The sequence below is a fragment of the Chinchilla lanigera genome, unplaced genomic scaffold (genome assembly GCF_000276665.1).
Source record: "Chinchilla lanigera isolate Chin_1 unplaced genomic scaffold, ChiLan1.0 scaffold00052, whole genome shotgun sequence".
In the NCBI taxonomy this organism is placed as follows: domain Eukaryota; kingdom Metazoa; phylum Chordata; class Mammalia; order Rodentia; family Chinchillidae; genus Chinchilla; species Chinchilla lanigera.
Window position 1 is genome coordinate 16,373,989 of NW_004955453.1, and position 26,292 is coordinate 16,400,280.

General features: G+C 43.0%; 1 protein-coding gene and 2 long non-coding RNA genes across 8 annotated transcripts in view; 2 read left to right on the plus strand and 1 right to left on the minus strand.

Moving 5' to 3' along the window:
- LOC106149799 overlaps positions 1 to 12,678 on the minus strand; it is a 66,799-nt gene extending 54,121 nt beyond the window's left edge. For all 3 annotated transcript variants that reach the window (XR_001236201.1, XR_001236200.1, XR_001236199.1), the window contains exon 1: positions 12,423 to 12,678. This is a non-coding gene — a long non-coding RNA (uncharacterized LOC106149799). The remainder of the gene's footprint in view (positions 1 to 12,422) is intronic.
- A 1,230-nt stretch (positions 12,679 to 13,908) lies between these two features.
- Positions 13,909 to 14,525, plus strand: Tnp1 (transition protein 1 (during histone to protamine replacement)). Its single transcript, XM_005395680.1, has 2 exons — positions 13,909 to 14,092; positions 14,279 to 14,525. The coding sequence occupies exons 1-2, from the start codon at positions 13,954 to 13,956 to the stop codon at positions 14,305 to 14,307; spliced, it is 168 nt and encodes a 55-aa protein (XP_005395737.1). The 5' UTR covers positions 13,909 to 13,953; the 3' UTR covers positions 14,308 to 14,525.
- A 5,914-nt stretch (positions 14,526 to 20,439) lies between these two features.
- LOC102021087 overlaps positions 20,440 to 26,292 on the plus strand; it is a 48,150-nt gene continuing 42,297 nt past the window's right edge. For 2 of the 4 annotated variants that reach the window (XR_262753.2, XR_001236196.1), the window contains exons 1-2: positions 20,440 to 21,117; positions 25,498 to 25,683. This is a non-coding gene — a long non-coding RNA (uncharacterized LOC102021087). Of the gene's footprint in view, positions 21,118 to 22,185; positions 22,360 to 25,497; positions 25,937 to 26,292 lie in introns of those variants that run through there. The other 2 variants (XR_001236197.1, XR_001236198.1) reach the window with 2 other exon arrangements.

A 26,292-nucleotide genomic window follows, 5' to 3' on the forward strand; every position in this document is an offset into this window, starting at 1 on the left:
TTCCCATTTAATCTTTCCATACTGTTTGATTGCGGGTAATTGAAACCACGGAAAGCAAAACCAAAGATAAAGGGGGGGTTGACTTTGTGGGTGTTCTGCGTGTATGAGAGGGCACATGGCGGGCAGGTGCACTTTTTAGTCAATACTATAAAGAAGCATTTTCAGAATTCAGAGAACTCAGGGGATCTACAGCGAATCTCATCCTTTCTCTCCTATTCAAACAGAATAGTGCCCTAACCTGTCTCTGTTGTGCTCCAAATCCTCAAAGCAATAAGATTTTACAACCTCTCTTAGTCACTCACTCTCAGGTCATTGCCAAGGTTCACCGTTAATGCTCTCTCCCACATGCACAATTGCTGGGACAATGGGTCAATAAAACCTCCCTGAAGAGCAATTTAGAAAAAAAATCCTCTTTGACCCTATAATTCCATGTTGATAGTTGAATCATAAGAAAATATAAAAATACTAACAATTTTGGATGAAGACAAATTTTTGTATACACTTTTAAGTAAAAGTAAACCATTGGAAATGCACTAAATGTAGGATGTTATCTAACAGATTATATAAATCCAAATAATAGAATATTATTCTGACATACACACATAGAGACAGGCATAATATTAAGATGATGCACTTTCTGTTTCAGTTGTGGCTGCGGTCCTAAAGAGCAGAGAACAAAATAATAGGGAACAAGTATCAAAACATCACACATATCAAAGCCCTCTGGAGAGACAACTCAGGTGCATCCCTCAGAGCTCTTCAGAGAGTATCCAGTGAGACTCAGCCTCACTTGTCTATAACAGGAATCAGCTCGGTCACATACTCTTTATTCTCTTCCTTGTCCTGCACATCCTGTCCCCTCCCCTCTTTCCTACAATCTACCTCCCATTATGAAATCTAGACCCATATCCTTAGCTCAAGCTCTATGACATGGTGGAATAAAATTAAGTCACCCGAAAATATAATATCAATTTGAGCTCCAGTTATTGGATAAGAAAGCCTCCAGAAGAAAGTTATGTCCAAAGAGCTTCATTTTCAACCTCCACTCAAAAGAAGAGAACACAAAAGGAAAATGTGGCTTTCTGCTTGGAACAAGGGAAGGGGAATGCTCTGAGAACACACAAAAACTAAAACTTCAGTGAATAATCCTATCACAATAATATCATCATCACTGCCATTATTATCGTCAGACACCAGAGTCGCAGATAGAGGTCAGACAGGTTCACAATGCTAGAAACAAACTCACAGGGCTCGGGCCTGTTCAAGACTCTCCCTCACCCTTCACAATTCTCTTGCTACTCCAGGGATTGGGCATTAGGGATCACAATGTTGTACCTATAAAAATGTCATACTGAAGTCTAGAAGCAGGAAGACAGAGATTTGTTTCCCGTCTCCTCTTCCCAATCTGGACCTTCAGCCACGTCTAGATGACACTCTTCTGTTCTCCTTGGTCTTAATTCTTTTTTAATTCCCTTAATGGATTTCAAACTGTGCTTCAAGAAAAAGGGTTCTGAGGCTGTAAATGAAATAGCCCTGATAATTAATGATGCTGAGAATTTTAACAGAAACCCAAAGGGAAGAAGTTTTCACCATGCAAAATTCTAGATTTTTAACCTTTGCTTTCCAGCTCAATTTCTGGACTCTGATAAATATGGGCAAGAATGCAGTAGAACAAATCATCAGTAGCGCTAGCCACCAAAAGTTTGGGAGCAAGGTTTCAAAGTCAGATGTCTTCAGGGTCCAGGTGAGCTGGAAAAGTAACACAAGCAGGGATTTGTGGAAACAATGGCAAATAGAAGTGTGTGTCTGCCTGAAAGGTGATTTTGAACTGTGGGCAGACAGAATCCAGAATTAAGACAATGCAAATTCTTAAAACCAACCAAGAAGTAAAGAGCCTAAATTGAACAGCAAACACTGGACTTTTCAGTGGTAGCAACGAGGTCAAATGTTTTCTACTCCCTCTATGTTGTCCTGCACAGTATGTCAGAGGAAATACGTTAGAAGGCTGCATGGGACTCCCAGATCACCAGATAGATTCAAGTTATAGGAGCAAATTTATATACTGCAAACTGAAAGTCTGTGATAATGGACAATTGCAAAAATTTGAAAAGCAGAAAAAAATAGAAAGAGATTTTAATTAATGAGTTATAAATGTTGAAAACTATACTTGAATTTATAAGCTTATTATTTTTAAAGCAGTTTCCTGTCAGCATCAGGGCCTGATATTATGAGGTACGTAGGAAGTGGGAATGTAATATGACCAGTGTTGCATCATACAAGGTCTTGGTCCTATAAATAGTCCACTAGCTGCCTCCTCCTGCCGCTGCAGTGCTTCGCTGCCTGCATAACATGTGGTTTGAACTAGGAGGTTCTGTGCCCCAGCCCTGCTCCCTTCTACTCTCCCACAAAATGACCCTTTGCACAAGAGCTTACCACCCCATTGCCACCACTAGAGAGGCATCCCACTGTATAAAAACTTCAAGCAAGAGGCAAAGGCCTTTAAGTAGAAGGCACTGGCTACCACAGGTAATGGACCTTTTAGGGAAAGGAAGCAAAGATTGACATAAGATTTTGGAGCCTCGAAGGAGAACCCAATCTCGTGGGGAGCTAACAGACTAAGAGAGTGGCTAAACTGGTGAAGCATGGCTTTATCTACCTTTCTCATCATCTAATATTAAAGGTATAACAGTTTGGCTTGGGTCCTAGCTTAAATGTATCATAAGCTGTATGGCTTTAAGCAAGTTAACTCAGAGTGTTTCAAGACTATTTCAATAAAGCTGAGATAATGGTTACCTTGATTATACAATTGAAATAAATGAAATCATGGACAAACTACAGCCCATAGCCCAAATTTAGCCTATGGACATTTTCCTGAAGATTTATTGGAACACAGCCAGACCATTCATGCAGTATAGATGCTTTACCCATAAGGACTGATGAAATATGGGTTATCTAGCCTTCTATGTTTTGAGGAATAGTATCACATGATTCACAAAAGTTGCTGTAAGATATAACTTGGCCTGTGCTTGCTTACCTTAAGACCTTTCATCAGTAAGTATTGAGTGCCACAGATATTAGACTCAACCTTTCATATCCTAACATCTTCCCCAACAGTTACCACTTTCATTCTAATTTTAAAGCTCTAGACACCTGACAGACAGAGCCCCCTGCACTGGTGTTACTCTTACTCTAGTTTCCGTCATATTATAAACAGAGGATGTGGAAAAAAGTAAAACAAGTTGTGTGTAAAGTTAGCAAAAGATAGTGTGTGGTGCAGGGTGACTGGCACCAAAGTCAGGGAAGGCTACTGGCCTCTTCTCCCTTTGCCTTCTCCCCAGGGCTATGCCAGTTTATGCATAGCATTACCACAGCCTGTCACCACACAATGGTGCTATTACATATTATCTCAACCATACTACTATAAGATATCTGGCAATAGAGCTATGGCATACTATCACAACCAACAACCACAGGATGGGCTGCAACACATTACTGCACGATATGCTCATATCTGATGATATAACTGCCAAAAGATGGACTTGATACATTATTATCACATGTACTACTCGAAATACATCTGATGATATATTATTACAATCTCCCACCACAAGATGGACTTATTACATACTAGAGCAAGACATATGTAATAATGTACTTATAACACATTACTTTAAGCTACTACCACAAAATGTACTTATGTCAAGTGTTATTACTATCAGCTTCTACTCTGAGGTGTGTTTACATACTATCATATTACTATGATATTGTCATCTTATTGGGATACTATCATATTACATAGTGAACTACCTCAAGACAAGTCCTCCCTTGGGCCCTGGGACACTGTCATAGCATCTTCAAAGAATAAACTGCTACCTTTGCAACTCTACAGCAAGACCAAATGTGACTGCTAAAGAACAAAGGGCTTATCAAAGAGACCCAAGAAGCTCGCCAATATCTGCATGTACCACAAAGCCCTATGTCCACCTGGGTCCACTGGGTAATCAAAAGGCAGTTCTCACCTCTTTTCTAGCTTCTATATCCTTCCTGTCTCAAGGAAGAAAAGAGAACTGGATTCTAAGGCCTTGGTTTTAGATATCAGCACTGGCCTCACCGGTGTTTGGTTTTTAAAGATTTCACTTATGATCCCTGGGGAGGTGTACTGTGCTTAGCAGAGCTCCTGCAGTTTAACAGTAATTAATTGCTTGTAATTGTAAATCAAACAAGGTTCAGGTTCAACTACATAAAGGATTCCAAATATCTATAAAAATTATTTGACCCCAAAATTGTTCCCAGCATTATATGTATCTAGAGTACTTTGAAAGTATTGCTTTTTCTTCTATTATTTTTTGTTTTCGGTACTGGAAATCAAACTCAGGACCCCGCACTTGCTAGGTAGGCGCTTGTACCACTGAGCCATATCCCCAGCCCCAGTATTGCTCTTTAAAAATGGCTCAAACAACCATATGCCATCCAAGGTCTGTTATGTCTACATCGCCAGTGCTTCACAGCAGAATGACCTAGGGTTGTTTCTAGAAAAAAAAAATGCATCTTCATTAGTGCCAACAAATGAAGCTAGAGGTGTGAGCCAGTGGAAATCCAGTTGTTGTATATCATGACCACCACCCCAGCCCAGCCTGAATCTGATCCAGCTTACAGGGTTTATCAAACCAAGAAAGCCCTGTTCATGTCCAGAAAGCATCTCAACCTACCCCAGAACAAAGCCCAACCATAAATTTCATTAGTAAATCTTCCAAACAGGAAAAAAGGAAAAAATGATATATTTCCTCCTGACTCACTTGCTTCTCCCTCCACCTACCACACCCCACTATCCTGTTACATGAAAAAAAAGCTGGGGTACTCCAGGGACCATAGATCACTCTTTAGCAAAATAATTACACTCAGAAACACTGTTTCTCAAAGAGTGCAGGGAAATTTTATTTAGAGACCCTGGGGTGGAATGGAACAGTCAATAATGATTCATGATGGTCTTGGGCCTTCTGAGGAAGGGGCTTTTCTTTGTGACAAAGAGGGTCACGGAAAAGCACAGATTCAAACAATCTTTTGACATGTGGCTAAGGAGACAAATGAGAAATGTAAGGTATGCACTCTGGAAACCCATGTGTTTTTACATAGGGAGCTTCCCAACACACTTTCCCAGAAATTATCAAGGACAGGATTCCTAAGAATTTGAGAAACTCCCCAAGAAGTAGGTCCAGAGCTTATGTCTTCTCTGCTGAGCTAATAGGCTTAGATAGAGGCTCCACAGCAGAGAGAATGAATGTGGAGTCTAGTGGGGTTTTGTGAGGTAGAGGGGAATGAAGTAAGGATTGGGAATAATCTTTTGGAAAGAGAATGTAGCACTATGCTTTTGACAAGGGTATGCTATTTTGGAAGACTGGTAAACCCAGGATGACCATTCCTCTAAGAATCACCTTTGTATCAGAAAATGTCACCAATACCTTGTCTTTTGCTCCTTTTCTGGGTTACCGTCTTTGCTTTTTTGTCTTTTGTTTGTGGGAAACCTTCAGTTAACATGCTGAACACCTATATCTATGGACTTCCACCATCTTCTCATGTTCCCCTGCTGTGGCCAGAAGGGGATTCTAGTTGAAACAGCCTCTGTCTGCTCTCCTTGTCTTTTTTTGCCCTCACCCCAAGTCCATGGATCCAAATAAGCCCACTCATCACTCCCTTTATGTAAGTGGCTGTGACATGGGTCCTCCTGGTAAAAGGGCCTGATGATTGAAGTTGCTTTGTCACAATGGCTGAAAGTCAACATGAGAACTTGGTTGGGTGATTGGGGCAGGACTGACATGTGATTTTTATGGTTATTCCTTAAATCAGCTGGTTACCCATCCATGTAGGCCATAGAAACCTCCGCAAATGATAAAATCTAAATACAATTCCCTTTTCCTTTCAAACACAAGTCCAGCATAAAGGCCATGTCTACTGGCATGTTTAGGTAGGCATTCCCAGTTTCACTGTCTTATTTCTAGAAAGCTCTTGAATAAGGACTTCAATAATCTAGAATTCTAAAACATGACTTTATTGATGTATAATTAACATATACTAAGTTGCATATATTTCAAGAGCACAATTTGATAAATTTTGACATGGCATACACTCATAAACCCAACACCACCAATCAAAATAATAACCACAGTCACAGCTCCCAACTCTTCCCCTGTGTCCCTTTGCAATCCTTCTTACTCCTGTCCAACCCCTCTCCAATCCCTAATGTGGATCTTAAAACTCCTGTCCAGAATATTTTTAACTAATGCCTCTGCTCTATTCCCCAGGATCCCACAGAGATAGAGCTTCCACCTCAAGAAGCCTGGGTAGAGGAGACATGCACACTAATAAAAGTTCGAGACAGAACCTGTTAAAAGATATAAAATGTACCCAAAAGGTACAGTATGGGAGTTCACACAAAGAAGCAATTACAGAATTTGGGCCTCTGTTTTGAGTTTTGGAAGACATAGAGTAACTTAAGAGATGACAATGCCAAGAAAAAAAAAGAAATCTGTACAAATCACTGAGTTTTCCAAGAACACCTCAACTTTTTCTGCTTTTTAAATAACCCAATTTGGCTACCACAGCAGAGATTGCCTGAGGGAGAGAATAAAAGACAGAGAGTGAGGTGGAGAGGAGCAATGGAAACTGAAGTGTGGAAGAAATGAACGCTACCTTGTAGACCAGTATATAATTTCACAGACATTTTTAACAGGTGAATGACTTGATGAGTCTTGCTTTAAGAGGCTTCACTGGGCAGCACTTTGCAAGAAATGAGAGCTTTAAGCAGCCTCCACAATAGTGTAGTCCAAGGTAACAAGGCTGAAGACTGGGCTGCTACTTTGGCTCAGGGAAATATGGGCATCATGGATACTCAACAGAACCAGATCGGAGCAGGCAGGACCCAAGGACACCCCTGGGCTTTATCTTTTTAAAATTCCTGTTGGATGGGGCCAACCAACAGGGTCAGGTTGGCAGGGGAGTCCCAAGAGATAATCCATCCCCTCTCTTAGGTTTTAAAGCAAGTTCCCACACTTCCTGAACAAAGGGAGACTTCTCTGCAGACAGTGTTTTACAGTTCTCCGCCATTTTTTTAACCTAAGACTCAGGTTTGTTTGTTTGTGTGTGTGTTTGTTTGTCTTTTTGAGACAGGGTTTCGTTATGCAGTTCAGACTGGCTTTGAACTCATGTTGTAGCCCAGGTGGGCCTGAAACTTGCAGTGATCCTCTTGTCTCAGCCCCTTGAGTGCTGGGATTACACCATGCACCACCACACCCAGCTAAGGCTCAGGAAGAGGGGAAGATTGAAGCAGAGTTGTACTTGAACTGTGTACATACTCTATGAAGTGCCTTATGTGAGGGGGGAAAGACAAGCAAGCCTGTGGGCAAGGGGCCTGTGCATCACAAAGAGCCCTGTGCTGAGGAGCGCATGCTTTGCCGTCCCTAGCTCAAAATTATTAATTTTTACCAAGAAGCCGGCATTTTCTTCTTGGGCTACACTCCATAAAGAATACAGCTATTTCTGGGGAGATGTGACTTTTTACCTGGAACACATGTCAGAGGAAGTGGCAAATAAATTTGACAAAACCATAGCTACAAGGGTGACAAAATTATATGGAAAAATCTGGAAATTGTCAAGAGGTCTTGTATGCCTACCTACACAATCTCCTGAGACTCTCCTAAGCTAAGCAGAGAACATTTTGAACTCAGTTTTGTCTTTGCCTGCTTGCAGCATGAAGAAAGAATCACTGTCACCATCTCAGTAGAGCAGTGTACTAGGGAGACAAATATTTCTGCATGGGTGACAGTCCCCACCAGACCCTAGAACAGCTCTGTGGCATTGTCCTTCATATTTTCTCCCAGAAAAGAGAACTAAAAGGCTGAATTGGTTGACAATAAAATCTGATTACTACAGTATTCGATAACATTTGGGTATGTCTTTTGTCCTTACTAAAAATGAACGCTTTGTTTTGAAGATTTCTCTAGACAAGTTGTATCAGCTCTCTGGGAACAAGGGTGTGGGAAGGGTGAAGTGTTGCTAAACGTCTGTGCTTTGGACTGCAGAATTCCAGACTAGAAAGAGCAGCCAAGGAGTTACTTTGTTCTCTTAGTATAACTACCACAAAACCTACTTTTCGGGATCTCCAAATATGAGAATTCTGGCCAAAAGAGTATTGGGAAAAGCAAATAGGCAAAGACTGTTGGGCAAGAATTTCTTTCCAGCTCAGTCTTTCAGCAGTCCCAGGGCACAAAGCAAAATTATACTTTCAGTCTTTTGCTTCTTACCCTTAATGGATCACCACTGAGGAAATACAGGCTCAACAAGTCTACGAGATAAGACTGCATTGTGATGCCGTGTCTTGATCCAGCCTTGGCCCTAGAGTTACATCAAACATTTGTATTCAAAATAACCCAGAAATACACACGCACCTCAGAAGGGTGTTTCACTCAATGGCTTACAGCGCATACAGCAGTGGCCCCATAAGGTTATATCACCTAGTAACATCTTAGTTTGTGTAAGTTCACAGAATGACAGAATCACCTAAAGATGCTTTTTTTTAAAAGAATATAACCTTGTAGTTAAGCCATGGGTGACTGCACTGGTCTCCTAGGCCCAAAGCATTAACACCAGCATGAAAATCACAATGCTATGAAATCATCAATTATGAAGGCATTGGCTTTCATGTGTGGTAACCTCAGCCTGCCCCTCCAACATTTCCCTTCTTGGTGGCAAACCTTCCTTTTAAGGACCAGGCATCCTCACGCTGACGGTCCTCAAACGGAGGGATGATTTTAAGAAGGCGAGAACATGAAGGGAGATGAGAGGAGCAGAGAAAATGCACAGGGAATAAAAAAAGACCAGAAATTTCAACTGTGGTTCATCATGGCACAGTGGCAAGAAGCCCAGACCGAGGGTTAGAAAATCTGGGCATGGGATCCGACTTTGCCTATAATCTATGACTTTATCCAAGTTACTCTTCATCCTCAAGCCTATTTATTGTGAAATTGTTCTCTAGCAACCCTCCAACTCAAAGTGCCTTGCTCCAGTTGGTAGATGGATTAAAGCACATTTGTTCCTAAAGACCACATGAGGTCAAATGACTTAATACATGTGATATTTTCATAACACCCCTTCCAAATATCCTAGGATGTGGTCCCATTTTTATCATTCGGCTATAGGAAACTGTAGTCCCAGCATATTCTGAAAAGGAACACCTTTTTCACTTTTATAGATGGGAATTAGAGTTAACAGAGGCAGTGGAGAGATTAATGTAAAAACCAAATGGACCATCTTGGGGGTAAAATTTGGATTTGTGTGTGTGTCTGTGTGTCTGTGTGTCTGTGTGTACATTATACCATGTGACCTTAGTGATGACTTAGAACAACAAAAAGGATGTAGATTAATTTTTCAAAAGTCCAAAATAGGAACAAATGAAAGTTTGCAGTATCTCAAAATAAGAACCTTTAAGTTTGCCCGGAGGACATTCAAGTTTACAAGCTATCTCAAAGAAGAATGTGCTACTTTCCCCCCCTTTTTTTCCTTTTCCCTTCAATGTTACATTCCCTCACTGTGATCCTGGCAGCACACGTATGAGAGAAAAGGAAAAGTGGAGAGTCAAGGCCAGATATATTTCTAAGTCAAGGAAGGAAGGCCATGTGGATCAGTGAGCCGTCCACTACCTGAGGATCAGTAATCCTGGTCCATCCTTGGCACTTTTGCTGTCTAGGTACAGTCCCTCAGACAATCCTCAGTACCCTCAAAGTAGCAGGGAAAGGGCTCCACTTTTGTGATGAATTCTCCCGCCTTTTACCTACCCAATCTCTTTGCTCCTGAAAAACAGGAATTATTTATGGAAAGATAATTTGAGAAGGCAGTAGAAAGGATGGGAAAGGAGGAAAATGGGAAACAAAAAACTAACAAATCTCAGGGAAAATCCAGACCATGGACAGAACCAAAACATCCCTGCATTTTCCAGAACTGGTTGGGAAAGATGAGTGGAGTTGAAGTCTTTTATTTTTCTCAGAAAATCACTCCTTCACCTGGGTCTGTGGTCTCAGTTCTCTACTGAAGACACCAGATGTGCTCTGGGCTCAGAGAGCTCGGCCCTAAGTGAGGCATCTCTCTTGGCCACTTTGACCTCCTGTAGCTCGCCCCAACACCCTCTACCTGTTTAAACAGCAGCAGCATCTGTAACCATACAAAAAAGACAGGGTGTGCATGCGAACAGGATAGAAGGTCCCCACTCCTCAACCGAGGTCAACATCTGGAGAGACTTAGGTTTCAGAGAGGGATTCAGACTGAGTCATCAGTATGTGTAAAGGCTGTCAGCAACTTTTCCACGCTCTCTCTTAATAAACCCCAAATCCCAACCTGCTGGAAAGGTCCAGCCCCTCTGAGACATCTACTGGACTCCCCAGAAAAACTAATGGAAAAAATTTGAATTGCAGAGGTGAGATGGGATCCAGCTAGGGATCTGACTTCCAAATCAGTGATACCCTCATCCTACTCTTCCTAACCTAAGAATGGGGCCATTGGGCCCTGTACCTCCACCTTAACTGTCCTCCTTCAAACTAAAAGCACCACATGCCCATCTACCTGTGTCCAGAAAGAACAACTTTCAGTCCCAAGACAGAGGGAACTGGTAACTCCTCTTCTAAAAAAGAGTACTCTGTCTCTCCATGTGCTTACAGCTACCAGAAAATATCCATTTCCCTTTGACAATCAGAAATGAGAATTAAATCCAAAGATGTCAGAGATAGAACAAAAGTTGGGTCCCACTGGGCAAGTCAAGGTGTGGAGCAGACAGTTTTATTGGGCTGTCTCTGCTCCTCGTATGGCAGGTTATTTGAAGTAGCCCTCGCATCTGCTTTGTACTTTTCTCCTCATTCTGATCCCCTTGAAGAAAATGTTAGTAGGAGAAAAGGTGAGGAAACAGTGAGCAGGCTGGATTAACAGAAGGTTCTCCAAGGAAGGCCTTGCTCTGGGCCCTGCTAAGGGTCAGGAGTGAGCTCATTGTGCTCCATTTAAATTGCCATTGGCTCAGGCAACCCTGGGGCAGAAATGGAAAGAGAAACACAGCAGGCAGCAGTGGTTAATGCTCAACTCTGCTCCGTCCTCACCCCAGGAGGTCTGATACTGGAGCCAACCCCAACACCCCTGAGCCCCACCTTTCCCCGGGCTGTGAGTTGCCTCCCCACGTGGAGCTTTCTGTAGCTCAAGTTTCTCAGCATGGGTGTCTGGAACCAGGGCAGCTTCTCGGACCCTGTGCAAACGTTGTGCAAACGGGGATCTTTTGTTTGTTTCTTCCTCAGCTCTCAAGTCTGGCTGCCTTCTTCCCTGTGACCTCAGCTTCTCCTTGGCAGAGCTTTGGGGGTGGGAGGGATTGGGGAGAGAAATAGTATCTAGGCTCCAGGACCATCCAGAAAACCTCTCTCCAACCTAAGAGGTCAGTTCTTCTGTAAATGTTCTAGCCAGCAGATCTGGTGTCAGAGAGCAGCACAGAACACCAGCAGGGCATGATGGAGGCAATGTCCTTTGCTCCCTTCTTTGCTCCCTCTTTTTCAAAGTCATCCCGATGGTGTTGAACTGTCACTCCCCATAATAAGCCAAAGCACCTAGAATAAATAAACATGTCCTGGCCACCTACTGTGGGCCATGCTAGCATCTGTAGGAGATGCAGTAGAATAAAAGTCCCTAACTACAAAGAGGCACCTAGCAAAGCCAGATCATCTCCCAAGATCACCTAGCCCAGCTGATTTACCAAACAGAGCCGAAGTCCAGAACAGTCCATTAAGACCAGAACCAAGACTCACGGCATCCTGTTGAGACCAGTTTAACACACATAACATGGCAATGAAGACATAAAACAGGGTGTCACATAATGAGCATTTGTGATTTAGACTTGAAGGCCAATGTTACAAGAGCAATGAAAACTTGGTAAATAAGAAGTCTTCCTTGATGATGCGAGACAAATAGAGAAAAATAGGAAAACTAGAAAACACATAAGAAAGACTTTTTATTCATTCAGCAAATGTATTCCTCAAATACTTATTGAGTTCCTGTTCTGTGGCAACACCCAGGGACTATACAGTGATGAACATGGTTGCTAAATGCCTACTATTACAGAGGCCCTTGCTTTGGTGGGGATGACTGCAGAGGAAACAACTAAGACAGAGTAGACAGAGAAGTTCCTGAGCTACAAGGCAAGGTAGCAGCCTGCTGAATAGACCTCCTCCCCCTTCCTAGTTCCTGGGAATAGGAAAAGAAGTTTCACTTATGATAGCCTGAGTTTCAAAATATAATTGGGCTCCTTACCAATACACATTAAAAATATAGGGACTAGGGCTTGAACTCCATTGCTTTATTCAACTTTTGCTAGGAACAAAACAAACAATAAACCCAGTTCCTACCTGGTCAGTTCTTGAGTGAAGATAATGGCAGTTGAGAGAGACAAAAAGTAGCTCTTCAGTTCTATTGAAAGTTGTTTCAAAGAATGTAGTATGAATTACACAGGAAAAAGAAGAAAAAGTTGGATGACCAGTCCTCAGGCCCGTAGGCCCAATAGTCATAACCATCACTCAGGGTTTCTACCTGGAAATCTTAAAAGCCCTTTGAACCCAACACAGTACGTCTTAAATCAAATGCATAAACATCATTCTCCTAATGCCTAGCCTTTAGCCCTGTGAGTGGCACAGGTATCCAGGTAGCTGCATTACACAGAAACAAAAGCCACAGCTTTGACAACAACTGTTCACACCTCCTACATCCAATCCATCACCATGTCTTTGTCTTTTGTGTTCCCCTCTACATCTCAATCAGCGCCCTCCCCAGTCCATGTCTAAGCTGCTATCAAATCGCCCTGAAACCACTGCTATAACCGTAGCCCCTCTATTTGCTTAGTTCCTCTATCCAGTCCATCATCCGCCCAACAGCCTTGAATCTCATCAGAGCACCCTCTTAACATTTTTTAAGCTTCCTGATGTGCTTGAGGTTGGTTTGGTTTCTGCCTCTCTCTAGTCTCATCCTATACGTTGGGAAGTTTCCTCTACTCACTAAAGCCAAGAAAACCCCCTAAGAGACAAATTACTGATCTGTGTCAGTGGCTGATTAATGACTTTCTGCTCTCTTGTGTGGAAGTTTCATGTAAACAGGGTCTGTATTTGTTTTTACCCACCCCTATTTTGCTAGCATTTATGTGCATGGCATATCTTAACAAGAAAAATATTTATGACTAAAGTTTAAAAAATTGTCAGGACCATGGTTCTCAACCAGAGTTACTTTGTGCCCCACACTTCTCCAGGTTCCCAAAGGGAGAGGTGGGCATTGTTTGGAAAAATTTTTGGTTGTAGTGTCTTGTGAGGGTTCTACTGGCAAGTGAGTAGAGGTCACAAAGATTGTCAAACATTCTACAATGAATATGACAACCCACAAAACTTACCCAGCCTACCATGTCAAGGGTATCAGCCTTGAGAAAGCTTGAGTTAGATGAAAAAGAAGGAAAATGTATATTTTGATCCTCATGAATTGGATTCCCTACAGTCAAGTGCTTATAGAAATATAGTACCTGTGCTGTCTCTAGATTTTCTTAGAGACAAAACAAGCATTCACATGCACACTGACTTGTAAAAGTCCTACATATTTTAATGGTTTTTATACTCCCTAGTGCCCTGGGGTTTATTCAGTAGTACCTCTCTGGAAATTTTCACTTAACCTAAAAACTTTCGCAAAGACCAGCCTTGAGATGCACTAGAGACCACCTCGTTTCACAGATCTGACTGAAGTGTAGCAAAGGCTGGTGACATCACAAGAGAGACCCCCTCGCCCCATCCCCCCCACCTGTGCAACCACACCCATTTGCAGTCATAATGCCTAAGGCCTTAAATACCCAGACTCCCAACCTCCGGGCCTTGCACAAGGCCCCTCGTCTTGGCAGAAATAGCAATGTCGACTAGCCGCAAATTAAAGGGTCATAGCATGAGGAGGGGCAAGAACAGAACTCCTCACAAGGGTGTCAAGAGAGGTGGCAGCAAAAGAAAATACCGGAAAGGCAGTCTGAAGAGTAGGAAACGGAGCGATGATGGTAAGTGGAGGGAGAGTGAAAGAGTAGCGGAACCCGGGGACATGCTGCTTCCCCAGCCCTCTCTCCTGGGCCATCCTCCTGTCCTGAAATCTCAGCTTGAGAGTATTTCCAACAACTAAATTCCCATCTAGGCAAAAGGGTTCTGAGGTATGTTTTAATGAGTGTTAACCTGTCCTTCCTCCATAGCCAATCGCACTTGCCGCTCCCACTTTTGACCAGCCAGAAGGATCTGCCCTGGTAGACTTCAAACACCACCAGGTAGCAACAACAAGACAACAGAAGGGGGACTGCCAAGGAGACCTGAAATTAGAGTGCAAAGCCGGAGAAGAGCCTATCACCTATCAAGTGTGGGTGAAATGCCAGGTGTGACAAAATGAGAAATGTATATTGGCCATTTCTCCTCGGCAAATCAATAAAATTTTGAAGACTGAAATGTTTTTTGATCTTTTGGTTGGAAAATTGGTTCTGAGTTAGGTGGGCTTGGGCAGGAATTGGATGGTATGAAGCCATTAAACATGACTTGGAAAATATCAGAAGTAATTTGTCCTTACCCCTCCCATGGTGACCCAACTCTGGCCATGAGCTGTCACTGTATTAAGATTTTTAGGAAAGGATTTGAGTGCCAATTATGCACCAAGGATACCAGCTGTAGAGGGATCCATAGCCGTGACACTAAGAAATGAGCTAGAGTTATTGACTAGCAAGCTGCTAAAACATAGGGAGAAAGGCCAGTGTGGTGGTACATTCATCATGAAAGTGGTTAGGTTTAGGTTATCTTGGTTTGAGATGGAAGGATATTGCTTGGGAGAGTCAACTCTCTCATAAATGAAATTTAGAAACTTAGATGTGTCTGGAAGTAGGAATTACCTCAATCTGGGTGGACCTTATTGATAATTTGGCAGAGAAGTGTCCTTGGCTATAGAATTGGCTGTGCTCGTTACTTAGACCTTGGGTTATGATAGGGTTTACGATGTCTCTGGCCAGCAATCTGACAACACCTCTCAGTATCTATCTGCTCAGAAGGGTAATTTTAATTAGTGCTTCCTATTGCCTCAGAGCTCATAGCAGGATGGAATTGAGACTTATATTAACACTCAAGAACCACCACCCTCATGGAAACAGTTCTTATGGAAGTGAGAAAGGCATGCGGTCCAACATCAAATTTCCAATAGTGGAGGGGTGGGAGAGGGCCTGTCTTCCTGCCACAGAGCAAGAGAAGGGGAAACTCTTTGTATTTTTAAGGAGACTATTGAGTTCAAACTCCTTGCAGGTATGTAGATATGAGGATGTTGGGACAGGAAAACTGTCAATGAGTTATACCCCTATACCCTCTAGGGTAAAATTCAGGAAGAATTCATTTTTCAGATCACTCCAACAGAAAAATCCAGGTCATTTCACTTGGAGTGATATCCTTCAGATTTCTTGGTACACATGGTATCATAATCCTGGAGAGAGTACATAGTATTCCAGAGCTATTTTCTTCTCAAGTTTGTGTGCAAAATCATCTTACCATCAGGCATACAGATACTTCTATCTCACCTTTGCACTGAATCTCTTAGAAGTTAATGAACAGTTCTCATATATGCACGGAACCATTGATGCTTTCTTAATAAAAAAAAGCTTTTACTGTTTTCTGTAAATTTTTTAAAACTTACCATCACAGGTTGGTTTCCAGGAAACACAGAGTGAGACAGAGTTTGGGATCAAGCTACTTATTAGAAGCCAATGCTTGTGAAAGAAAGAGGGTCAGGCTTGTCCAGAAGAAGGGAATGAGCAAAGCACTGATCAAATCTATCAGGAAGGATCACCAGTAAGTCTCTCTCACAAGGCCACAATGGCAAAGCCCCCAGAGCCCAGCCAGTCTTTCAGACTGCCCATCTGTGTAATGATAATATCCCTATAAGGAACCATCAGCAGTCAGGAACTAACCAAGCCATGTGTAGTGGTGTGTACCTAATAATTACAGCACACTGGAAGCCTGAGGCAGGAGGATTGCAGGTTCAAGCCCAGCCAGGACAACTTAGTGATTTTGGGAGAGCTTGCCTAAAAAAAAAATAAAATTTAGAAAAGAGATTGTGGGTGTAGCTCAGTGCAAGGGCCCTGGGCTTGATCCCCAGTACTGAGGGGGCAGGAGAATAACTAAACCAGCAGTAAAGCTGAGAGTATGGCATTTACTTCCTGCAAGAAACTTGTTATGACTGGGAAGTCTGCCAGGTTATAGACTCTATCAGGAGCTAGCAGGAGAAGAGATCCCTGAAGATGGTTCAAATGAAGAGACTTTGGCAAAGGAACTGTTTGCTAGGCACTGAAAGCCTGGCACTGGTGGCCCTAATGCCTAGCCCAGGAGCCTGAGCAAAGCTAGACCTGTGTGTTGGTGGATGAGCTCCCTGGTAAGGACTGCATTAAGAAGGATCACAGCTGTTGCCAGAATCTCAGGGGCAAATACCCTGATGTTTCTCTAATCTCCTGCTGGTGCTCATGATGGCCACGCTCAAGTATAAGGCTGCAGACAAGAGACAGGGCTGAAAAAGAACCCAAGGCCCAGGCTCTGGGGGCATCAAGTGACAGAGACAAAGGAAAGGACAGCTCTGAAAATATAGTGGTGATAACTGACATAACCTTGTAGAGGAAACATCTTCCTTCTTGGGACTTACTAGAAGTCTGCCATTTTGGCATCCTATTTGTCTTCTCCCATACATTGTCACAGACCAGTGTCCCATAGAAGCCAACAGCAGAGAGATGGAGTGAGAAAAGGGGATCAAAACCAAGTTGTCCAGGATTCCTAAACCCTTAGTTTAAAGTGTGTTTTCATGTCATTCACATGACTGTATTGTGGTACCCCCAAACCAAGACGTCACAATGTTCTAATACAATGGTATATTTTGGCAGTTGTCTAAACGTGGAGACACTAATTAGTCATGAGCACGGGTGTGCGGAAAACAGCCCAAAGCTAGTCAGAGCAGACAAATCCTCTCCTGGTGACTTCAGCCTTTGCCCTCTTGGACAAGATGGGAAGAAATGACAGCCGCCCAGAAAACTCTGTTTTGCAGTAGGAACATTTTCCAGGCCCACATCCTGGAAATTTTCCAAAGCTGGTGTTGACTTAGTCCCTGCCCTCCAGGAACATTCATTCTGTCCCTCTTCACAGCCCCTACCAACCCAACACCTGTGAGTCTTTTGACCTTGGTGACACGCTTTAGGGAGACTGGAAAACTTCACTCCCAGCGTGACTTTTCTCCATCTCCCCAACCAAGGAAGGCTTTGTTCCTCTCCCAGTTTTCTCTGGAACGCCATGTCCTGAAGTCATTGCTGTTTGGCCTTTTTGGAAAGTGAAAAATCGAACCAAAAAAAAATTGTTTTAAGGATCTTGCCCATAAGCCTTTCTGGGTCACCTTGACCTTCTTATGAGCTGACTTGGACACAGGGCCTCTGCTCCACAATCTACAGGATCCCATGGGAGTGATGAAGCCCAGAGGACCCCTATGTGAGTGGAAAAACTTTGGGGAGCACAGCCGACCCCCAACTCACACCCCAAGCCTCCTCCAGATGACCTTGGGCGGAACCTACGTGTCTGTACAGCCAGCCGCAGACAAACAGGAAGTTCTGGAGAAATGCTTAGGGCTGAGCTGGGGAGGTGAAGGCAGAAATGGCAGCTGGGAGGAGTCTGTGTGCTCTGGGGGTAGTTGGTACAAGTCAGACATAGCCTGGGGCCCAGGTGTCGGGGTCACCCAAAGTTTCTGTCCTTAGAGACCTGAGAACACCGGCAGCCTGAAAACTGCCTCACTCTCTGGCTTTGCAGTGTGAATACTCATGGCCAAGACTATCACGAGCCAAGGACCAAAATGAGCAGGATCTTAATTCCTGACCTCTAGGACCACTAGGTCTTTTTTTTCCAGGTTAGTTGCTTTGCCAGGCTGATGAGTGGTAAAACCGGCTATTTTGCTTCAACAGAGTCAACTTGTCCTCATGCCTGTCCCTACCGTTCCCCTCTCCCTCTTCAGCCTTCCATCAGCTGCAATATGTGAGCTGTCTGCAGCCATCTTAGCCCCATGCCTCAGAATGGTTAAGAAGGACTCTCTCTCCTCCCCATTCCGGTGCAGAAGAGAATGCCCAGAGCTGAAAATCTCTGTCTAGATTCATCCCTGCCACTCCTCCTGCTTTACGACCTTGATGGACCTATCATTCTGCTCTTGCACACCTCTATCCTGGAACTAGAGCCATTCTATCTCTTCCTACAGCTCCACCATTGCTGTAACCAAGACTGAACTTGGGCAGAAGGGTCAGGCATCCTGGGAAGTGGACATAGTGTAGGGTGACTGAGCCAGTCCTGCGTCTGAATGCCCACACTTCCAGCAGTGTGATTTTAGATGATTTTTCTAACATACATTAGCCTCATCTTCCTTATATGTAGATTATCAGTCATAATATCAGCCCCATGGGACACCTGTGAAAACTTGTAAAGGACAAGTCCTGAGTTACTTAGGACACTTCTTTTTCTCTGAGAGTTGGCTTGATGCCTGTCTGATCTTGACTCATGACTTCACTTCCAGACTTTAGTCTCATGAGACCACACTACATGAGGCTAAGCACTGCACTTATGAGCAGATTTCTCCACCAGGGCCTGCTTGCTCTTGCACAGAGCAGGCTCCAGCCTCCCATTGTGACCTGGCACCTCTTAACCTTTTCTGAGCCTACTGCCTAGGTTAGTTCCTGAGATAAGAAAATGTGTCTTCATGGGGCTTGTTTCCCTCTCCCATAAAATGCAGGAGCGGGGGATCTTATTTCTCCAACCACCCTGTAGACTTCCAGAGCAAGAGGCGAACTATGCACACCAGTGAGGACGTAGGGATGGCATCAGGACACAGAAACAGCCATTGTGTCTTGGGAAGAAAAAAATCGAGGAACCAAATTAATAATTTAATATGTTGTTAAAAATAAAATCTGAGTATAGATACTGATGAAAAGGGGCCAAGGATGGATTAATAAACTCATTAATTAGGATCAGACTTAATTATTTTCCATTAGTAACAGGAAAGAATATAATGAGCTATGAAGTCCTTAGATGTAACCACACAAGTTTTTACTGAGCAGACATAAAGAGCTTAAATTTGATCTGTAGGAATGACCCTCAGCTGTGCTCTAGAATGAAGAACTGAAGAAGGGACCCAGTCATAGAGACATCTCATATCAAACACAGAATGATGCCACAGCAGCTACGCGATGATGTTACTGAAAGTCTGATGTGCGTCAAATCACCTAAGAAAACTGCTAAAATGTAGATTCTGCTTCTGATTGATTCTGTCCAGAATGGGCCTGACATTCTGTGTTTGTAAGCAGTTCCAGGTGGTGCTGATGCTCCTGGCTCAGGGACTTCATAGAAAATAACCTGGGATACACAGAACATACAATTGGAAGCCCAAACAATCCCTAACTGAGCGCTCCAGGAAAGTTCGTTGCAATTCATCACCCTATCTGTGGGTGATCATACCTTACAGGGAGATCATAGGAAAGAAGGAGGGAAGAGATGATCTAAAGTCCCTTCCAATTCTTAAAATAAAATCTTAAGAATCTAGAGGAATAAAGAAACAGCCGAGTAGCTAACATCTCTCTGACTTCTCTCAGGTATTGAAAACAGCACTGTCAAGTATGGAGACAGGGCGGGCCTCGCCCAGGCTTTTCTCAGCTGCCTCAGAAAACTGTCCCAGCAGCACCACTTCGGCACAGGAGGATCATAGGTCTCCTTTCTGAGGAATAAGGGAGAAGACAGACAAGAAAACATCCTGCACACAGTGAGGATGCTCCACCCATGGCCACCACTAGAGACTTGAAAGGGGATCTCTGGTTTAACTATACAGCCTTTCCCTTTTCCTTTCGTTTGTTCTCCAAGGCTGCAGGTCATGAGCCATATTGCTCCCCACTTGCTGCTCAGAAGGGTATCCATCTGCATTGGTATCCATGAGCTTGGGTTAAGAACACCTCCTTGAAGGGTCACCGTGAGGATTCAAGTAAGAACCATATGCAACACAACTCTCATGTGCCCCATGTGTCATAAGTATTTTATAAATATTTGTTCCTACTCAGAATGCCCCTCAACTTGAGTCAGAAACAGTGATGTTAATGTCTACAAAAGGGTCTATAGTGGAATAAAATAAACATGTAGTTCTAGACGGTTGTCTCAGTTACTGAGCTATTGAAACCCCCACATTACTGACTACCTAGCAAGTTGGGCAATGCTTACCACCAAGAGATGTGTCCCCATGGCCTCACCACTGTTGCTAGAAAGAAAAAGGATTCTGTGACTCCTGCTTGAGTCATAGAAGCCCTTTGCGTCTCCCAGGAGAGGGGAGGGTGGGGCCTCAGGCTAGGGCGACAGTGGTGGGTGGGCTGACCTGCCAGCCTCAATTTCATCTAAAGTTGGCTGGCTTCATGCCCAACCTGGTGTGTTGCAAGGGCAGGTGGGTGGACATGCCCTATGAGGTGGGGACAGGTGTGGGCAAAGCGCAAAGACCTGGAAAAAGACAGATGTTCTTTCTTATTTCAGCTTGCATTTTAACTAATTAAACTCCACACTTTAAGCTGTTCAGATTTAAAGGGGACACCCATTTTCTACGGCTTAGTTTCCTCATTTAAAAGGCTTATGCTGAAAATGGCATGAAGCCTTCAGAGGACACCCCTGAGCCCATCTTTTCCATCTCACCATGTACAGCACAGACCGCACTTGCCCTGACTACACAGGCAGAAAACAAATGGATAAGACCCCAAGATTCCCAGAGACGGAGAGAACTTTGTCTTTCTAAGCCTACTTGACTTGACTTTCCGTGATATCGCTGGGAAGTTTCTGACAGAGAAACCTCTTGGGAAAGAGATCACTTTTGAATCTGTCACCTTGTTCTGAAATTCCTACCATAGTTTACAACACAGCTCCAGGGGTGCTTTCCTAATAAGCCAAGGCAGGAATGAATGCGTTTTATCACTTGTCTGTCTCCGGCTCACTATGCTTGACCATCTGGAAGTCTTCAGCCACTGTAAGTACAATTGTGTTATAGCTACAGGGCTAGGGTCTCAAAGCCTTAACGGAGCATAATGCCCTGAAGACAGAGCCCTCACCCACATTACTCACTACTGGGCCACTCAGGTTAGAACAATATCCTCTCGCCAGATCAGTATGGGTTTGCTGAATGTCTACTCTACAGCCAGATTGTATAGTTTCCCAAGTCCCTCTAGGATACCAGCCAGTGCTTCATGTCTATGGAGTGAAAGATCATTACACACATCGACATTAAACAGGGGGTCATCATCAAAGGTGTGCTGAGTACCGAGACAGGCAAAGCATTATTCTAGGCTCCCTCTAGTGCTGCCCCTTCTGCATGATCTAAATTCTAAATATATCTATTTGATCAAAATAGGTAAAAGAGGGCTCCATAAACCAAAGTGGTAGGCCAAGTTTGGACATTCCCACAGTGTGATTTTTTTTTTTATTCCATTGTGTTCCCAGCCCCTGCTAGAGTGCCTGGCACATATTAGTTACTCAACAAATGTGTTGGATGGGAAGATGGACAGAGGTGATGCTTCTGACAAGAGACCTCATACATCTCCCATTAGGAGGAGAAAAGAAAACACATTGCAGTCAGAAAGTACTTGAGTTCTTCTAGCCCAGTCTCATGTTTACATTAGAAATTGAAGGCCAAGGCCACATGATGGAGTGGGAAGGGCATGAACCATGAGTTTTGGGGGCCCTGGAGCCATGATTCTGACCAAAAAAAAAAAAAAATCAGGGAAAAAAATATGAATTATCAGTAGGGAAGTCATCCTTGGCATTTTCTCACCTCCGCTTTTACCTCCACCCCTACAAAGTAGGTCAGATCCCCTTTTATCCAAGTAAGCACTGAAACCCTCCTTAATATCACTTTTCACAGTTGTTATTCCATTCTTACATAATTCTCTGATTGTAAACTTCGTGAAGCTATGGGTCATAATTTGGATTCTTTCTTGCTTCCTAGAAATGGCATCACCAATATTCATCACCCTAACTGAAGAACATAATAAATACTTGTTAAACATATTTATTCATTATAGTGTACCTTCCTTTTCAGATCCAACCTAAACTTTTTTATGGAATCTAAACTGGCTGTTATTGCAAATGCATTCACCTTATAAGTATGAAGTTGTGTTTGAGAACGCTGATCAGAACTGATTTCTGCCACAGGCAGCTGAGGAGAAGCAGAAAAATATATGGCTATTGGAGCAAAATAAATTCTCCCTTTTAAGTGGCTAAGATATTTTTCTAACTCAGACTAACACTCATCTGAACTGAGAATGAACTTGAAGGACTTGCTCCAGGCATAGGATCTGGGGAAGAAGGGAGTACAGAAGATTCTGTTAGGGGGACTTAGACTGTAAGCAACCAGCCAGCTGTGTCTAAGGGGCAGTTAGGAGAACAGCTTGGACTGGAACTGGGGGAGGTTTGTATTAAGAATACTGCTAAAAAGCACTTGGTATCCTCCAGAGGCAGGACAAAGACAGGAAGCAGAACAAGCCAGAGAGTGAAACAGAACCTGGAGATTTTCACTGTGATCTGTGTTAAGTCACATCAAGCTATGCACCTGTAAAAACCATCCAACATGTAAACGTGCTGAAATTGTGAGCTCCTATCAGGACATAGGGAACTGTAACAAGAGGCTGGCTCATCATCCAGAAAGACATGAGATTTCAAACACGAATGAGGTGCTGAATCATAGAAGAAAATTGTGACAAACAACTTAGCCAACAATTCAGACTGCCACCCATAAGCTGTGAGGAGACCATGGGGAGTCCCTGGGCAGTCCAGGCAGAAATTCAAAACCTTTTGAAATATTGGTCATTGGTTAGAATTGAAACCAAAAAAGTTAAGGGCAAAATGATGGCTTCTTTTCATTTTCTTCTATTAGTCCAGATTTGTAGTGCATAGTGTTTAACTCCATGTGAGAGTTAATACATGCACATAACACATTTTAGCTCCTTTTTCATCTCCTTTGCTCCTCTCCTTCCCCACTCTGTCCAGCTCTTGATCCCCTTCCCATTTGAGAAAAATCTATCTCCCTACTTTCTATTATCTATCTTTTACTTTACTCTTTGTTTTTAATTTGGGCTTCTCATATAAGAGAGCTGACTATGTGATATTTAAGTTTGTATTTCATGGGCATATCCATTAAAAATACAAACAGACAAACCATTGGACCCAGAAATTTCACCTGTAGGATCTGCTGTAGTATGAACGTTTGTGCCCCTTCCAAATTCATGCAGGAACTTAATCCCCAGTGTAAAAGTATTAAGAGACCTTTAGGAGGTGATTACACCTTGAGGGCTCCACCTTCACGGACAGGATTAGCACCCCATTGAAAGGCTAAGAGACAGGCTAGATAGACCCACTTCTGCTCTTCTGCCTTCTGCCACGTGAAAACACAGTATCTGTCTTCAGTGAGGAGCACAGTGTTTACGGCACCACCTGGAAGTAGACACAAAACTTGATCTTAAACTGGCACCTTGATCTTAAACTTCCTGGGCTCCATAAATGTGAGAAATAAATTTCTGTTATTTATAAATTACTGAGTCTCAGGTATTTTGTCATAGCAGCATAAACTGATGCAGACAGCATCTGTTCTAGAGAAGTCCTTATACCTCTGCCAGAGAAGGGTTCAATAATGTTCAGGGAGCATTTAAAGCATAGAGCCACTTAAATAATAAAAATGGGTCATCTTTTAAATTCTAATGTAGAACTCTCCATTGTAGTACACCCTAGGGGACTAGTCAAGGTAAATTGACTAAAAAAAAAAAAAAATGCACGTCTTGTGCATTTATATACCATAACATTCCACAGGTAAAAGAGGGCTCCATAAACTGAACATATATGCCATAACATTCCACAGCAATTAAAAAAGAGAGGTATATGTGTATGTGCATACACATACACATATGTACTGATATGAATAGATTTCCAAGTCACATTATTAGGGTGAAAAAACAAGAAGTACATCATCATATATAGTATAATCTCTTTTCTCTTAAGAGGAAAAGCTATTTGCATTTAAGAATAAATTGAAGTGTGCCTGTGTGCACAACATATACAGACATACATATCTATACATATATATATACATATATATATATATATATAAACTCATATAAACACACACATAGTGTTGTATATTTTTAAATATTTTCACCAAACTATTGACAGCAATCATCTCTGGGAAGAAGAATGAGGTTAAATTGTGAACAAAGAAGACATTTGATTTATCTATAGTTTCTAAATTTTATTACATATTACTTCTATAATTAACTATTTCTTTTTTAATTTCTTCAAGCTGCAAGCAATTTCTAACTGGCAAGAGATGGAAATATCAACAATCCGTTAGCATAGAGACTGTCTTTGTTCTGAGGAAATTGCCCAAATGAGCCTTTTGAGTGGTATAAATGGACTGTCTTCTGCACCTAAGATGTGCTTGCCAGGAGAAAAATTCTTTGGGCGTGTTAACATTCCCTGTGTTAACATGTCTCTATGTTGGTGCAGAATGGACCAGACTAGGAGGATTTAAGGACATGTGTGCTAGCTAAGAAAGGAATAAGGACCCAGAGGGAGGTTGAGCCATTTATGTTTCACCCAGGAGCAGTATGCTCAGCATTCTAGCCCCTGTGGCTAGAGGTTTGAGGACAGGAAGCCTGGAAGACAGTGGTCTCACAAGACCTTTCATGAGACTCTGGCTGCACGTTCTGCACATTCTGCACCTTCTATGCCTAGATACCCAAATGGCCCCCTTGCTCTCTTCCTTGTGTGGGAACATTCTTCTAGACCATAGACAGGTGGTTCTTGTGAATGCTATCTTTTTAGCATTGTGTTTTTGAATAGGTCATTACTCATATGCACTAAATCTCTAATATTTCATATATTCATCTTATTTTGTATCTGGGTTACCTTACTAATGGCTTACTCATTCTGGATTGTTAGTTCACTCAATAATTTCAGGTAACCCTGATGTTATGGGTTGGATTGTATCTCCTAAAGGTCAAAAATTGAAACCTTACTCTCCAGTATTTTAGGACGTGACTGTATTTGAAGACAGGACCTCTTGCGAGTAGTGATTAAGTTAAAATGAGGTATTTAGTGTGGGCCTTAATCCAGTCTGACTGGTGTTCTCATAAGAGGAAACGTGGACACACAGGAAACACCAGAGATGTGCATACATGGGGTACATACACAGGGGGATAGCCACAGAAAGAGGTAGCAAGTCAAACTTCATGAGTCTCCTGCCGCAATCTCCCAGATCTTTGCTGATGTCTTTTATCATCACCATTATTCACCCCTGTCATGTGTCATGTCTCTCCATCCATTGCTTAGGTTCCATAACCCTGCTCTTTTCAACCTACAGTGAAAGAGAAGAGGTCTTCCTGGCATGAGGAGGCTCAGCCCCTACAGGCTAGCCCTGTACTGGAACACTACGCTTTTACTGGAACCCCAGGAGCTGACAGCTGCTGCACAATGTTAATGGCTACCGCTTTCCAGACACTTCTCTGCTAACTGCCACACTCGGCCCTCGGTCCACTCTTCAACATGGGTGAGACTATGTCACGTGTGCTTCCGTGCTCCTCTGCAGGGAGCCCCAGGAAGCTCTACGTGCCTGTCACTTGGCTTTAGAAAACACATAGGCCCAGAGTGAGCCCTGCACTATGAATCCAGCAAGTGGCATCTCAGGAGACCAGGCCCATCCACCCAGAATGTCGGTACAGAGCTTTCTGCAGAACTTCTGGTTTGGTTCCAAGGGAAGCAATTCACAGGACCTAAGAGGAGATGAACAGGTCTCCTAGAGGGTGAGGCCAGCTTGGGGAGTTGGGATTCTGGAGTTCAAACCTCTGTCATGATTGTATGGTTGATGCTGAACAGGATCCTGCTCTAAGCCTCAGTTTATCTTCCTGTAGAATAGAAAGAAGTCCCTGAGAGATTTCTACCTCCTCTTGGATGCCTGTGGCATTTCCTCCCCCGGCACACTGTGAACTTCCCCTCACAGCCTTTCTTTCAACACTTGCAACCCTTCCTTAGGTGGCTCTCAGTCTCCAAGAGGAAATGTGAGAGAAAGAGCAAGGCTACTTCCTTAAAGTTAGCAAGTGCGGCAAAGGAAAGCTGCCGGTGAATCTTGAACATGGACTCCCTCTGTGTATTCCTTTTT

What these genes read in the sequence shown, in the direction of transcription:
- Tnp1 (XM_005395680.1), top strand. Translation starts at nt 13,954, where the DNA reads ATGTCGACTAGCCGCAAATTAAAGGGTCATAGCATGAGGAGGGGCAAG. An exon ending in TAGGAAACGGAGCGATGATG is followed by an intron (nt 14,093 to 14,278) that starts GTAAGTGGAGGG and finishes CTTCCTCCATAG; the next exon opens with CCAATCGCACTTGCCGCTCC.